At 46.3% G+C, this 16,689-nt stretch overlaps 1 protein-coding gene across 1 annotated transcript; it reads left to right on the plus strand.

The window, feature by feature from the left end:
* Positions 1 to 3,666: 3,666 nt before the first annotated feature.
* LOC137154949 (DELTA-sagatoxin-Srs1a-like) lies at positions 3,667 to 6,224 on the plus strand. The gene is made up of 2 exons (XM_067550792.1): positions 3,667 to 3,773; positions 5,753 to 6,224. Exons 1-2 carry the CDS (start codon positions 3,667 to 3,669, stop codon positions 6,222 to 6,224), a joined length of 579 nt encoding a protein of 192 aa, XP_067406893.1.
* The last annotated feature ends 10,465 nt before the right edge of the window (positions 6,225 to 16,689 follow it).

Raw genomic sequence — 16,689 nt, forward strand, 5'->3', positions numbered from 1 at the left:
ATGCAAAAGATGCATAAAGAAAAATTCCCCTGAAGATAACTATCTTTGATTTCCTCCCTCCCAGGTTTGTGGACTAGCTGCCCTTGTTGTTATTATCCTTGTCTATTGCCTATACACACTTTACCCTTTATGGTTCTGCTGTGCTGATAAAAAAGACCGCGAGGAAATAGAGAGCCAGCGCATACTAGAGGAAGAAACTCAAATCTGTATTTCAAAAGAGGAAAAGTATGTGCAGGAAATAGTGAAGAATATCCTGGTATCTACATTTCAGGATCGCCTGAAAAATGTTTCAAATAACTTAAGTGTAAAAGGCATATTTGAAGAAGTAAAGAAGTTACTTAACCCACCTGAAACACCTGAAACACCTCAAACTGCTCAAACTCCTCAAACTGCTGAAATAGAAATGGAACCCTTGAATTGAAAATCAAGTTCATATAGCCAATACCAATGTAATCTTTGTGGAAAAGGCTGCTGCCCCAAATCTGTAAGGTGACTTTCTTCAATACAACCAGGAACCCGCCCGCCCCCTCCCCCAGCACTTTTTTAAAGTGTAACAAAAATAGAATTTAACCAAAAAAAAAATCACACTTTATTATGTACTGTTCATATTAGCAGATAGAAAAACAGTTGTATGGCTAAGTGTTCCACACAATATCTCCCAAAGATCAGTAAGGTATCTTAAAAAATGTATGCAAAATGTAATATTGTTTGCAGTGTTTTTGTGTTTGTATTGGTCCCAGGATACTAGAAAGACAAGGGAGGTGTAGGTAATATCTTTTATTGGACCAACTTTTGTTGGTGAGAGAGACAAGCTTCCGGGCTTACACAGAGCTCTTCTTCAAGTTACACATTTTATCTTTCTGTAGAATCTAATGGTCAGATTGCTAATTTTTCCTAAAGAGAATAATCCTAAATATTTCCAGTAATCTGGTGATCAGGGCATATTCTGTATATTGAAGAGCAGTTCTCTTGTGCACCGAAATCATAGCCAAATATCGCTGGTGCTGAGGATTTTTAATCTGTGCCACATTTTCTGTTTCAGAGCTGTCCTTTTCTCAAGACAGTTTCAGGTGATGTTGTGGAATGTTTCATTTGGCTTGGTCAGGTTTAAGGGCCCTTTTTTGGTTTCTCTATCATTGTTGGTTTATCATGGACGTGCTGGTAGTGACAACTGTTAAAGTTTGTGCTTAGGACTGGAATAAAATCCTTCTGTTCAGTCGCTCAGATAGTCGGTTAGTTTTCTTAGTATGCTCACTGAATTTTCTTTGTAATTATCATTCTTTATTTTTACTTATGAAATCTTAAAATAAAATTATTTTGAAATACACAATTTGTTTCACTTTTTTTTTAAAATCCAGAATGATAGCCTTGTTCCTTTTGACCAGGGGAGTTACACAAAATTTGGGGTCTTGCAGGTTGTTCCAGCTGGGAGGAGAAACTGACGATAGAGTCAGATATCTTTGGTGCAAACCTGTTTATTTACAAAGAATTGACAAAGTTCAGTTTCCTTGAGAACCCGAGGAACAAATAAAAGGAAAGTGTTCTTAAACGTCAAACAGGGTGGTCCTCTGTACTCAACTGATACCCTGTGGCTTGGGCACCCTTAGCACGGCTGTATGCCTGCTATGAGGGGAGAGGTGTGTTTAACTGGTAGGAGTGGGACTGAGTCAAACCCATCCCTTCTCCCCCTTTCCCACCACTCTGCGATCCATGGTGCCATAAGGCAACCAAACCAGGTTGGCTGGGGCTAGTGCCACTCAAAAACAAGGATAGCGAGTTGGCTGCAGACTACCAAGGACAATGGGTGGAGCAATGGCGTGAAGTTTGGAGAGAGAGAGACCAATGAGCTTTGACCCCAAAGAAGATGCACGTGATTTTGGCCAACTGGAAAGGCTACTGCTGCTCAGTCTGCAGGGCTTGGCTGATCACAGAAGGAGGTTCCTGGGTGCCAGCAGTGTCCATGAGGCCAAGGGATTCCAGAGATCTGGCAATCTCATATTTAGACAGTAGGGGAGTTTATTCCCACCCAATAATCTGGATATCAATGGAGTGCCCATGCCCAGCATCATTTTGACAGACCTAGTCTATGACCTACTGCCCTGGCCCATGAAGCTGTTGGCACAATCCTGTTTTCATGAAATACATGAAAGAACAGAACCACAAACACACACCCACTTCCTACCAAGAGGCACTTCAGCCTGACGCATTGTAACTTTAATCAAAAGCTAAAACCTCAACTGACTGGTAACGTTCTACCCTTTGAAATGTTCACTTCAGTGTTTCTAAAATATCCATTTACTGCAGAATAATTCAAGTCTGTCTGTACTTTGTATAATTCTGTTTGGTTTAAGATTGTTTGTAAAACCATTCCACTGACCATTTTAGCTTTTAATTACACCCACTTTCAATATATATATTTGTAAAAACCCTATTTTAAGTATAAGAAGCCACACTGTGAAATGTAATATACCTATCTAATTGTAAAAGACACTGGCAAAAAATGAAATAAGGTTTGCTTTAAAATAATATATGAATTCTTCAGCTAGGAGTTGGCACTGAGTGATTGAAGTGGGAATGGCTGAGCAATTGAGGTGGGTGTAGACAGGGAGAGTGATTGAAATATTGGTCTGAGTAAGGAATGTCAAAATAGATGAAGAAAACACCAGCCTCACCTAAAACATTGGAGGGAAGAAGAAAGGAGCCAGGATAATCAACAGGCCGAAGAGGAGTCCACCCTGATAACTTTGGAGTCAGCCCATTTCAAAGGACAAAATCTGATCAGGCTTGCAACAATGTGGGTGATTAAGGATCACAAAATGCAGATGCAGCATGACAGAGCAAAAACCCATAGACTCACATATGGTCTTTTCCCTATATAATATGGGACAGAAAGATGAAGGCTGGAGGTTCGGGTCTACATCATCACACCAGCCAGGAGCACTGATGCGCATTGGCAGAACCTTGCTCCTCACCCTCGTGCTCTAGTCACCTGGCCGGTGACTACCACGAGCACCTAGAGGCTGGTATCTATAACATCTGTAAGACCCCTATGTATGTTTGTCTGTTTCCCTGTCTGTGTATGCCTGTCTGTGTGTGAGTGTGAATGAAAGTACCAGTTGAAACATGTATCTCTGTAATTGCAGTATTGATACAATGTTAATACTGTTTTCCTAGTGTTTACATTATTAATACTATTTCACTAAAGTAAAGAACAAGATTGATGTTGTTACAGTGTTGATACTTTTCTTTTTATTGATACTATTTACCAAATTTCTGTATTCACAATAAACGTGGCTTGTTGCCTTATCCCCTGAAAAAGATCCTGTGATATTTGTTATTTGAATAACAAAGACCCACCCTGATGTGAGAGCACATGGCAGAGGAAGGGTTAATCACAAACGGAGCATGTGCAGGACCAAAGGCAATCAGTTCAGCTGTGCAAGCTGTTCAGATGCCAGATGCCGGGTGCTCTGGCATATCATAATTGAGTGTCTTATTTGTATACGCAAATATGCTTCATTCAATTGATGGACTTTGCCCATGTGCTATCTGGAAGGTTCTTTACCTTTACATGCACTAAATAGTCAAGGTTTCCTTCTCCAGACTTCCTGAGTAAATGGTCAGAATCAACTGCCCCCGGGAAGCAGCGTACCAGCCTCCGGCACCATGAATGTCCAGCGTGGAATGCAAGACAGCCTTGAGACTGTCTTTGAGAGGAGTGTGGAAATCGAGATAACCAACGAAACACGAGAGGTGATCCTCCATTCTCCCAGGTAAATACCCCCTATGGCTCCTGCCTCACAGCACCCATGGGCTCCCTGCATACTATCTGTCCTGCATCTCTGTCTGCTTCTTCCAGATACCGAGTCTCCGAGTTCAGCGTTGTCCCCCAAAATATTTGTCCCCCACCCCCTCTTCCTCCTGTGCTCTCTAATTCATTCAAATCTCCAAGGTTTGGAAATTTTGATGCAGAAATTAATGCAACATGAAGAAAGGTTTTCAGTGCAGGAAAGGTGGAAAATCAGAAGCGGGGCAGGACATCACCTGACAAAGCGGGCAAGAATTTATAAAAAGGGCCTGGAGAGCCAAGGGGGAGAGGAGACTCCATGAGGTGAAACAACCCAGAGGGTAGAAATTTGGTGGGGAGGGCCCTTGCCTATGGCGAGGTGTGAGGAGTTACTGCTTCAACAGCCGTGGCCTCTTGCCTCCATGCCCCTGAATCCCACCAGGAGTCAAGGAGAGCTATCTATTCACGAAGAGAAGGTGTGGCTTTCATGGGAGCATGAGGCTGCTGGTGTTCAACTCAGACGCCTTCGCCCTTGCCAGCTGCAAAATCGGTTCTTGCTCCCTTGGGTTCGGGTGATCAGAGGTGGTTGGAAGTGGGGTTGGCCGCCACACTCCTTTTTTGTACCATCGTTGGCTATGAAACTCATGTGCCTTAACCACATCAGCCTGACGAGCTAGTGCCTCAGGGCCCTTTGACCCTGCCTGGCTCCCTGAGCCCAGATGGCACCAGGGGAGGGTGAGCTGGGAAGGGGCGTTGCAGTCAGGTGGGTTCTTCTGTTCTATGTGAGCTGCGCTCCCGCGTGCTTTACCTGTTCAGTATACAAGAGAAATGGTGTTAGAATCCTGTGTAAAGCATCTGGGGGTCCATCGATGCTGCAGAAAACGAGTCTCAGAGTCTTGGCCAACAGATCTGGGCTTGTGGGTCTTGCACTGTGGTGCTGAAAATAGTTGTGTAGACGGCACTTTGAACTTGTGGCTGAGACTGGTGTGCTGAGACCCACCCTCCTAGCTGGGCTTCAGCGTCTGAGCTCCAGCCCAAGCCAGAAGGCCTACCCGGCCATTTTTAGCACCACAGCATGAGCCCTGAAAGCCCCAGACGCGCTGCCGTGGGTGTTTGCTTGCTGCATGGACACACCCTCAGTGTGTTATCTGCTCTACAATTACCACCTGCCTCCTGAGAGAGCTGAACGGTGACCAGAAGGCTCTCACTTCTAAGGGCTAGTCTACACTGAAAACTCACAGCAGCACAGCTGAATGGGTACAACTGTGCCGCTGTATGAGCGCTTGCGTGACCACGTTACGTTGACGGTGGAGAACTCACCCGCCGACATAATAAAACCACCTGAATGAGTGACGGTAGCTAGGTCGATGGGAGACGCTCTCCCACCCATATAGCGCTGTCCACACAGGCACTGATGCTGGCAAAACGTATGTCACCGAGAGGGAGGGGGGGTTTTCACACCACCGAGCAACAAAAGTGTGTCGGCATAAATGCTAGTGTAGACAAGGCCGAAGTGGAGTGCTGGGAGATGGTTGCTAAGCAACGGGGGCATCTGAAGGGTCAGCACTGCACCCAAGGGCTAGGCAAGTGGACAGCTCTTGGGAGGGGGGCTAGATAGAGGGTCTGCACCCCAAGAGAGTGCATAGGGAGCTCAAGAATCCTTTCAGGCTCCAGAGACTTAAAACAGCCAAGACCCAGGGGCCAGGATTCCCCTCCCAGCTGTCTAGTGAGCGGCTGAGTGGGGGCCCTCAGCTCAGATCTGCGACACCAGTCGCACCAGGTTTAAGTGGGCATATTTCCATTAGAGGCAACAGAGCTGCATTTGGTTGCCTCAGTCCTAAAATATTTGCAAATGCAGTGCACGGACCCCTTCTAACCCCTCCCCGTTAGTTTCCTGCCACCCCCGTGCTGTCCTCAAGTAGCTAGCACTGCACCGTGCTCATCTCAAGCCCTCCCTTCCCACAGGAGTTACTGCGTGAGTGGCCACAGCCTTCAGCCGCCTTCCCCCCGAATCCTGCCGGGATCCAAGGAGAGCTGTCTGTTCACGAAGGGAAGGTACAGCTTTCGTGGCAGCGTGGGGCTGCTGGTGTACAACTCAGACGCCTTCACCCTCGCCGTCATGTTCTCCAACCCCTTTGACTACAACTTCCACTGCATTGAGTTTGCCCTCGAGATCTCCCCAGGCAAAGATCACCTCAGCAAAATGGAGGAAATCTATGCAAGGATGTACAATTGTACGCCCGCCGATGGCTGCACGATGTTCAAGAAAGCCAAGCTGGGTGAGTGCCAGGAAGCGCTCGTGGTCACTGCAGGGAATATCCGTGTCATGGCCACCATGTCGAATGCTGCTAAAGCCGTCATTAAAGTGCTCATTGAGGATAAAGGGACTCCACCTCCTTACTCACAGAACCCCCCTGACTGCACAACATACTCCTAGAGTAATGGCTGCAGCTAGCACTGACATCCAGCCTAAGACATCACATGGGTCTCACCTACAGGAAGAAATAACCCCCTATTGCGTAGACATCTGCGTAGTACAGGAATCAGCCTGGGGACAGACCTGGTCCCCACTTATCAGAGTGCTTGTAAAGTGCATGGACAACGCGATAGATGGCTTCATTCTAAAGCCAGAAGGGACCCTTGTGATCATCTAGACTGACCTCCTGTATAACCCAGTCCAGAGAATTCTCACAAAATAATTCTGTTTAGACTGTAGCCCAACTAATAAAATAAATAAAGTCTCAAAGACAATGATCTTGTGACCCTTGCTTTGAATTGGCGCCATGTTGTTCACGTTGTGTTAGCCACTGGGGGGATAGTAAAATGGACTTCAGGGAAATAACAGGTCTAAATAATGTCTGATTCTTCTCTCATTTACTGCCCTTTTAGAATGGTGTAAACTCACTGCAGTCAGTGGGTGACTCCAGATGTACCCCGAGGGAACTGAGATCTGAATATGGCCCAGGACAGAATCAATGACACTTTCATTCTAGGTTCTATTGATTTCAGACTAAGGAAAAATAACAAAGAATGAATATAAAGTTCCCGTGTGAGAAAGGGATGTGAGAAAGCACGCGAGTGTGAATTCTCATCACAAGAGATTTAAATGCTTTATTGCTCCCAGCCTGCCCTTGACTTGTTCCCAGCCCCAGATAATTTCCCCTCCATTTCTCTTTGCAGTTCATTTTAACTGAGTCACTTCTGATTGCAGTCATTCTGCTCTGGCCCATTTGGTTTATACACTTAGAGCGCAATAAAGGCCCTTCCGGGTCTAGAGGAACTGGTTCTCCCTTGGTGTGATAGTGCAGGAAAGATTACGCCATGTGTGGTGTTGTGCAGTGTTAGGAGATCGTGTGACGGAAGACCCGGCTGTAACGTTAAGGCCGGAGGAGATGGCTCTCTGGCTGTTGTGGGTTCCCTAGCACTGAATTCACCAAGGGGTGGATTCTCTGTACCTTGAAGACTTTAAACCATGATTTGAGGACGTCAATAACTCAGTCACAGGTTAGGAGTGTATTACAGGCGTGGGTAGGTGAGGTTCTGTAGCCTGCGTTGTGCAGGAGATCAGAAATAGAAAATCATTTTGGTCCTTTCTGACCTTAAAGTCTATGAGTGTATGAGGGTGCTGTAAATTCACAGCCTCAGAGCTGCACTGACACTGGTTTTATTCTAATGTATAGCCCAGACTTTGCCCTAGGTAAAGGAGAACAGATAACAAGCGTTCCCTGCCCTATACAGGTGCTGAAGAATGCCCCCAGGCACCAGCCTGCAGCCTTTGCTCGCTTCTTATTTTACGTCCAGTGTAAGCTCTTTGTCCCTTTGTTCTCTGTTTGTCCTGCACCGAGCAGAGTAGGGCCCCGGCCTCTGGCTGCTTCCAAAACCGAAATAAATAAATAACTGCTTAGACAATCTTTGCATGCACTAACACCATTCGTATGTGCAAGGATGGCACACCCGCAGCCCCTGGGATAAAGACTATCCCTGTCTGGGTGCAGCCAGCCCCACAGCCTTTTCTGCAAGAATGCCAGGGCAGCAACCACAACCTTCTGGTCCCGAATCACAAGGACGGAGGGTGCCTGGAACCAGCAGGCTCTAGACACTCCAGAGGGGGAACCGTGCGAAGGTGAGATTCCACCGTGCCTGGGCTGACCAGGAAAGATGGGCTGGAATGGGGAGAAAAAAACCCTCTGCAGAGGTATGGCCTGAGTGTGTGTGTGTGTGTGTTATCTCTGCATGTGTGTGAATGCACACATAGCACTGTAAATATAAACCAGATGTTCGATGGCAGTTTCCCATTAGAGATGCTGGAACATTTTCATCCCCTCACTTAACTGCTACCGTAGCATATTGAGCGCACCAGTACTAGCAGCTACAGCCTATTGTAACACATTAACAATGAGAAATTTCTTCCCTAACCTGGCAGTTCCTTTAAATGAACGGCTCTCACTGCAGCCATTTTGTTCTATTTGCAGCTAGGTTTGAAATGGAAACGGCAGTGAATTAAACCCAGCAGCACATGCTGGACCAGGGTTTCACTTCTATCTGCCATGCTATTCATTTCACTGAGCCTTCATGGGAGGAACTGAGAGCAGAATGAACCCATCGTGCTTAGCGCAATGCATGGGGAAGAAATGGGACGTTCCCCCTTCTGCAAGTGAGTTGGACCCCAGTGGTAAAGAGAGTGGGATAGACAATTCAGTTATGGGTGCAGACTGCCAGAGCAGGGAGCCAGGGATGGGTGCTCTGTTGGGGTGAGTAACAGCTAAGATGTGCAGACTTCATTGCTGGAAATACTGACAGGGGGCAAAGACTCAGCAGTTAGTGCATCTGCTCTTCCACATTCAGTCACCCTTGCTACGCTGATCTCTTTTCCATCTGGGTCATTTGCTAAGACTATGGGTCTTTGGGGCGAGGACTATATATTGAGTGCATGCACGTACAGCACCTAGCACAATGAGGTCTTGCTTTCTCATAAATTATAAAAGATATGGTATAAACTATAATAAAGGAGCTGGCCAGGGCAATCACTTATATTTAAAGTGTATTTATGGCCAGAAACATGCCAATTTGCTAACACTCATTTCTGCTCCATGACTCGGTTTCCTTTATGTCCCATGCATTGTCAGCATCCCTGCAATTAAGTCAATCTTTCTTTTTACTGTTGCAAACATTCTGTGAGGCAGATTAAAAAAACCCCCCAAAACAGTTCAGTTTTCACACAGTAAGACGGCTTTTATTTCTAACCTGATCGGATGCCTCCCCACTCCTCCAGTGGGGAATGAACATGGAAGTTCAAGGGGCTGTCTTTGAATGTTTATCACACCTCCAGCCCGGTGGAATTGGCAAAGGCAAATAACTAGACTCACTACCAGCCCGCAGTGAGTGACCAGGAATCATAGACTATAGAGATAATGCGTGCTTACATTATACAGTATGTGTTGAAATTAAATAGGCCCAAAAATCAATTTCCTAAAAAATAGGCTTGACAATAGTCCAGCGAGGTATGTGAAAATATGAATGAAGTAAACTGAGAGAGCTCCGAGACAAGTTAGATATAAATTTGGACATAGCCCCATGTTATGTTGTAAACATTTGTGGTTCCAACTGTTTTTACAAGTGTTTTAGATAAAATGTTAACGGTTTGAAAAACGCTATCTATATTGAGAGTTACTGGCACGGCATTTACACAGATATTAATTATCATGCGGCTTAATGCTAAATGCCCAATGGGAAAGTAGAAAATATTCATGGTAAAAAAAATGGATTTAATGCTAATGAATTAAGGGGTGTAATTGTAAGTGATTATAGAAAGGGTAGCATGCTGATTTTAGAGAGGTGTTCCCATCTACCATCACGGTACTGTTAGAGAAAGGACAATAAACCCATTTCTCCCATCTGAGAACTGAGCACCCTGAATGCACCATTGCCTCGTAGAACGGGAGTGTCAATGCAGTGTGTGCGAATATTGTAATGCCTGTTTGCTTCAACTATTTTATTTTATATAAAGTCTTTAATGTGATCACTTGTTGCATCATTCACGGTCCTCCATTAAGTTGCCTGTCGCTGCCCTGCAGGCTCGAACCTTAAAAAGTTTTGTCTGGGTTTATTCCTTGTCTTTAAACTACTCATTGGCAACCCATTAAACAAAGGTTGCAGAATGGCTTTGGCAAGGGGGAATTGATGGCTGTGTCTCTACCCACAACAGCCTCAATTCTGATCTCGGCTACGTCTGCGTGAATCTGGAGTAGCTCCATTTACTTCCGTGGAGTTACTCTGGAATTACCCTGAATCTGGCCAGAGATCAGCACCTGACATTGAATTAGATCACAGCCCAGAGAGAGCCCAGAATAGGGATTTGCCATTGGGCTGAACTTAACCCCATCACTGCCGTTCTTTCAAACAGACACTCGGCCTGTGAATACCAAAGATCAGAGAGAAATCAGTTCTCAGCATCTGCCCGTGTTATGAGCTCCATGCAGGCAGCCCCCTGTGCCATGCAGAAGTCTGCTGAGTTGAGGGGGGTTTCACATGGGAGCAGGGTGACTTGGACAGAGCTCAGTGCGGGATCTGGCTCTCCCTGCTCTGTAGGGGATGTTGCCACAATAAACTGATTGTACCTGGCCTGTTTAAAAAGGAGGCAATAGTAAAAATCCTTTCTTGCCTTCCTATCCCCCTCCTGCCTTTGTGGCAGTAGACAAAGATGATAACAAAAAGGGCAACGAATCCACAAAAGGGGGGGGGGGGGGAGGAAATCAAAGATAGTTATTTTCATGGGACTTTTTCTTTATGCATCTTTTGCCTCCCACCAAAATGGATATGTCCTTTGATATAAATGTAGCGACACAGATCTATTTACAGTACAAAAATACTCCCTTCAACCAGATGTGGGGACAGGTAATGGGGGAATCTTTCAGTGTTACTAAGACGGATGGACAAAACTCAAATTCTGTCTTTATCATTATTTACTACACTACCAAGCCTTATGTCATCTGCAAACTTTATCAGCAATGACTTTATATATTCTACCAGGTCATTAATAAAGATATAAAATAGTATTGAGCTGAAAACAGATCCCTGAGGGACCCCCACTAGAAACATCTCCATTGGATGAAGAGTCCCCATTTACAATTTATTTTTGAGATCTATCACTTAGCCAGTTTTAAATCCATTTAAAATGGGGTCCATTGCTTTTTTAATGTGTTATTTTTATCAGAATATCACGTGACACCAAATTTAATGCCTTACAGAAGTTTAAATATATTATGTCAACGTAGCTCCCTTAGTCTACCAAACTTGTGATCTCATCAAAAACCAGTATCAACTCTGTCTAATAAGACCTACTGTCCATGAAACCATGTTGATTGGCATGCATTATGTTATCATCCTTTAATTCTTTAGTCACTGAATCTTGTATCAGCTGTTCCATTATTTTGCCCGGGATCAATGTCCAGTTACCCGGCCTGCATTTACTTCAGTCATCCTTTTTGAATATTGGCATAACTTGGCCTTTTCTCCCAGGCCTCTGGAACTTCCTGAGACTTGAATGCCCCCAGAAGGAACCATAACACGGGTAGAATTATTAATTTTCTGTTTATTATTGTGAAAATGTTCATTGTTAAATTCAGTCAAATAATAAAAAATAAAACTATTGAAGAATTTCTTAAATTTAGTGAGACTGACACTATTTTATATTCAGGTTATTCACAACAGTTGCTTGAGCACCCCATCAAAGATGGGGGCTATTTTTATTTTTTTAGAAATTTGAAGAAATAAATAAGACTCAGGTATCATTGTCCACCATAACTGTTGTGAAACATTAACATTTTAAAGGAGACTTAGACTTTGAACCAATGTACTCTTTGATATTTGAATTTAACTGTTTCATATCCACCAGCCAGCATTTTTTCCTAACTTTTATTCAAAGATTTATAGAACTCATTTTATGAGCTGAGTGAAAAATGCCAATGGAAGTATTCTAGGAATGCTAGAATATGATATATCTTCAATGTCCAACCTTAAGTTTCAGGAAGGATGAGCTTATTAATTTACATTTATATATGGGCATTCATGCACATGCAGAGATAATACACACACAAACAGGCCTTACCTCTGCAGAGGGTTTTTTCTCCCCATGCCAGCCCAGCTCAGACACGGTGAAATCTCACCTTTGCACGGCTCCCCTCTGGAGTGTCTAGAACCTGCTGGTTCCAGGCACCCTCCGTCCTTGTGATTCGGGACCAGGAGGTTGTGGTTACTGCCCTGGCATTCTTTCAGAAAAGGCTGTGGGGCTGGCTGCACCCAGACAGGGATAGTCTTTATCCCAGGGGCTGCGGGTGTGCCATCCTTGCACATAGGAATGGTGTTAGTGCATGCAAAGATTGTCTAAGCAGTTATTTATTTATTTCGGTTTTGGAAGCAGCCAGAGGCCAGGGCCCTACTCTGCTCGGTGCAGGACAAACAGAGAACAAAGGGACAAAGGACTTACACTGGACGTAAAGCAAGAAGTGAGCACAGGCTGCAGGCTGGTGCCTGGGGGCATTCTCCGGCACCTGTATAGGGCAGGGAACGCTTGTTATCGGTTCTCCTTTACCTAGGACAAATTCTGTGGTATACATTAGAATAAAACCAGTGTCAGTGCAGCTCTGAGGCTGTGAATATATCCATCTTCTCTGGCCTTAACGTTACAGCTGGGTCTTCTGTCACATGATCTCCTAACACTGCACAACACCACACATGGCGTAATCTTTCCTGCACTATCACACCAAGTGAGAACCAGTTCCTCTAAACCCGGGAGGGCCTTTATCTCTCTCTATGTGTATAAACCAAATGGGCCAGAGCAGAATGACTACAATCAGAATTGACTCATTTAAAATGAACTGCAAAGAGAAATGGAGGGGAAATTATCTGGGGCTGAGAACAAGTCAAGGACAGGCAGGGAGCAATAAAGCATTTAAATCTCTTGTGAAGAGGATTCACACTAGCGTGCTTTCTCACATCCCTTTCTCACAAGGGAACTTAATATTCATGCTTTGTTATTTTTCCTTAGTCTGAAATAAATGGTATCTAGAATGAAAGTGTCATTGATTCTGTCCTGGGCCATATTCAGATCTTGGTTCCCTTGGGGTACATCTGGAGTCACCCACTGACTGCAGTGAGTTTACACCATTCTAAAAGGGCAGTAGATGAGAGAAGAATCAGACATTATTTAGACCTGTTATTTCCCTGAAGCCCATTTTACTATCCCCCCAGCGGCTAACACAATGTGAACAACTTGGCGCCAATTCAAAGCAAGGGTCACAAGATCATTGTCTTTCAGACTTTATTTATTTTATTAGTTGGGCTGCAGTCCAAACGGAATTATTTTGGGATAATTCTCTGGACTGTGTTATACAGGAGGTCAGCCTAGATGATCACAAGGGTCCCTTCTGGCCTTTCAATGAAGCAATCTATCGCGTTGCCCATGCACTTTACAAGCACTCTGATAAGTGGGGACCTGTTCTGTCCCCAGGCTGATTCCTGCACTACCAGCTGTCAATGCAATAGGGGGTTATTTCTTCCTGTAGGTGAGACCCATGTGACGTCTTAGGCTGGATGTCAGTGCTAGCTGCACCCCTGACCCTAGGAGTGTGTCATGCAGTAAGGGGGGTTCATTGACTAAGGAGGAGTCCCTTTATCCTCCACCAGCACTTTAATGACGGCTTTAGCAGCATTCGACATGGTGGCCATGACACGGATATTCCCTGCAGTGACCACGAGCGCTTCCTGGCACTCACCCAGCTTGGCTTTCTTGAACATTGTGCAGGTGTTGGCGATCTCACAATTGGACATCTTTTTATAGATGTCTTTCATTTTGCCGAGGTGGTCTTTGCCTGGGGAGATTTCGAGGGCAAACTCAATGCAGTGGCAGTTCTGGTCAAAGGGGTTGGAGAACATGACGGCAAGGGTGAAGGCGTCCGAGTTGTACACCAGCAGCCCCACGCTGCCACGAAAGCTGTACCTTCCCTTCGTGAACAGACAGCTCTCCTTGGATCCCGGCAGGATTTGGGGGGAAGGCGGCTGAAGGCTGTGGCCGCTCACGCAGTAACTCCTGTGGGAAGGGAGGGATTGAGATGAGCACGGTGCAGTGCTAGCTACTTAAGGACAGCACGGGGGTGGCAGGAAACTAACGGGGAGGGTTAGAAGGGGTTCGTGCACTGCATTTGCAAATATTTTAGGACTGAGGCAACCAAATGCAGCTCTGTTGCCTCTAATAGAAATGTGCCCACTTAAAGCTGGTGCGACTGGTGTACCAGATCTGAGCTGAGGGCCCCCGCTCAGCCGCTCACTAGACAGCTGGGAGGGGAATCCTGGCCCCTGGGTCTTGGGTGTTTTAAGTCTCTGGAGCCTGAAAGGAGTTTTGAGCTCCCTATGCACTCTCTTGGGGTGCAGACCCTCTATCTAGCCCCCCTCCCAAGAGCTGTCCACTTGCCTAGCCCTTGGGTGCAGTGCTGACCCTTCAGATGCCCCCGTTGCTTAGCAACCATCCCCCAGAACTCCACTTCGGCCGTGTCTACACTAGCATTAATGCCGACACACTTTTGTCACTCGGGGCTGTGAAAAAACACGCAACCCCCCCCCCCCCCCCCCACCGGTGACACACGTTTTGCCAGCATCAGTGCCTGTGTGGACAGCGCTATATGCGTGGGAGTGTCTCCCGTCGACCTAGCTACCGTCACTCAGTTAGGTGGTTTTATTATGTCGGCGGGTGAGTTCTCCACCGTCAACGTAACGTGGTCACGCGAGCGCTCGTACAGCAGCACAATTGTACCCATTCAGCTGTGCCGCTGTGAGTTTTCAGTGTAGACTAGCCCTTAGAAGTGAGCACCTTCTGGTCACCATTCAACTCTCTTAGGAGGCAGGTGGTAATTGTAGAGCAGATAACACACTGAGGGTGTGTCTATGCAGCAAGCAAACACCCACGGCAGCGTGTCTTGGGCTTTCGGGGCTCATGCTGTGGTGCTATAAATGGCCGGGTAAGCCTTCTGGCTTGGGTCGAGCTCAGACGCTGAAGCCCGGCTAGGAGGGTGGGTCTCAGCACACCAGTCTCAGCCACAAGTTCAACGTGCCGTCTACACAACTATTTTAAGCACCTCAGTGCAAGCCCCACAAGCCCAGATCTGTGGCCAGGACTCTGAGACTCGTTTTCTGCAGCGTCGATGGACCCCCAGACGCTTTACACAGGATTCTAACACCATTTCTCTTGTATACTGAACAGGTAAAGCACGCGGGAGCACAGCTCACGTAGAACACAAGAAGCCACCTGACCGCAACGCCCCTTCCCAGCTCACCCTTCCCCTGGTGCCATCTGGGCTCAGGGAGCCAGGCAGGGTCAAAGGGCCCTGAGGCACTAGCTCGTCAGGCTGATGTGGTTAAGGCACATGAGTTTCATAGCCAACGATGGTAGAAAAAAGGAGTGAGGCACCAAATTTCTACCCTCTGGGTTGTTTCACCTCATGGAGTCTCCTTTCCCCCTTGGCTCTCCAGGCCCTTTTTATAAATTCTTGCCTTCTTTGTCAGGTGATGTCCTGCCCCGCTTCTGATTTTCCACCTTTCCTGCACTGAAAACCTTTCTTCATGTTGCATTATTTTCTGCATCAATATTTCCAAACCTTGGAGATTTGAATGAATTAGAGAGCATAGGAGGAACAGGATGGGGGACAAATATTTTGGGGACAACGTTGAACTCAGAGACTCGGTATCTGGAAGAAGCAGACAGAGATGCAGGACAGATAGTATGCAGAGAGCCCATGGGTGCTGTGAGGCAGGAGCCAAGGGGGTATTTACCTGGGGGAATGGAGGGTCACATCTCGTGTTCTGTTGGTTATCTCGATTTCCACACTCCTCTCGAAGAAAGTCACGAGGCTGTCGTGAATTCCAGCCGTGGCATTCATGGTGCCGGAGGCTGGTACGCTGCTTCCCGGGGGCTGTTGATTCTGACCATTTAGTCAGGGAGTCTGGAGATGGAGACTTTAACTATTCAGTGCATGTGAAGATAAAGACCCTTCCAGATAGCACATGGGCAAAGTCCATCAACAGCTTGTACCGCTGAACAGATTACCTTCGGTCCTGCACCTTCCGCCTCTATCCTGCACATGCTCCATTTGTGATTAACCCTTCCTCTGCCATGTGCTCTCACATCAGGGTGGGGCTTCATGGGCCAGGGCAGTAGGGCATAGGCTAGGTCTGTCAAAATGATGCTGGGCACGGGCACTCCATTGATATCCAGATTATTGGGTGGGAATAAACTCCCCATACCGTCTAAATATGAAATTGCCAGATCTCTGGAATCCCTTGGTCTCATAGACACTGCTGGCACCCAGGAACCTCCTTCTGTGATCAGCCAAGCCCTGCAGACTGAGCAGCAGTAGCATTTCCAGTTGGCCAAAATCATGTGCATCTTCTTCGGGGTCAAAGCTCATTGGTCTCTTTCTCTCCGAACTTCACGCCATTGCTCCACCCATTGTCCTTGGTAATCTGCAGCCAACTCTCTATCCTCGTTTTTGAGTGGCACTACCTGCAGCCAACCGGGTTTGGTTGCCTTATGGCACCATGGATCGCAGAGTGGTGGGAAAGGGGGAGAAGGGAAGGGGAGGGATTTGACCCAGTCCCACTCCTACCAGTTAAACACAGCTCTCCCCTCATAGCAGGCATACCCTGTGGCTTGGGCACCCTTAGCACGGCTGTATCAGTTGAGTACAGAGGACCACCCTGTTGGACCTTTAAGAACACTTTCCTTTTATTTGTTCCTCCGGTTCTCAAGGAAACTGAACTTTGTCAATTCTTTGTAAATAAACAGGTTTGCACCAGAGATATCTGACTCCATCGTCAGTTTCTCCTCCCAGCTGGAACAACCTGCAAGATCC

The sequence above is a fragment of the Emydura macquarii genome, unplaced genomic scaffold, assembly GCF_026122565.2.
Source record: "Emydura macquarii macquarii isolate MOO-44397 ecotype Brisbane River unplaced genomic scaffold, CSIRO-AGI_Emac_v2 contig_1344, whole genome shotgun sequence".
Taxonomy (NCBI): Eukaryota; Metazoa; Chordata; order Testudines; family Chelidae; genus Emydura; species Emydura macquarii.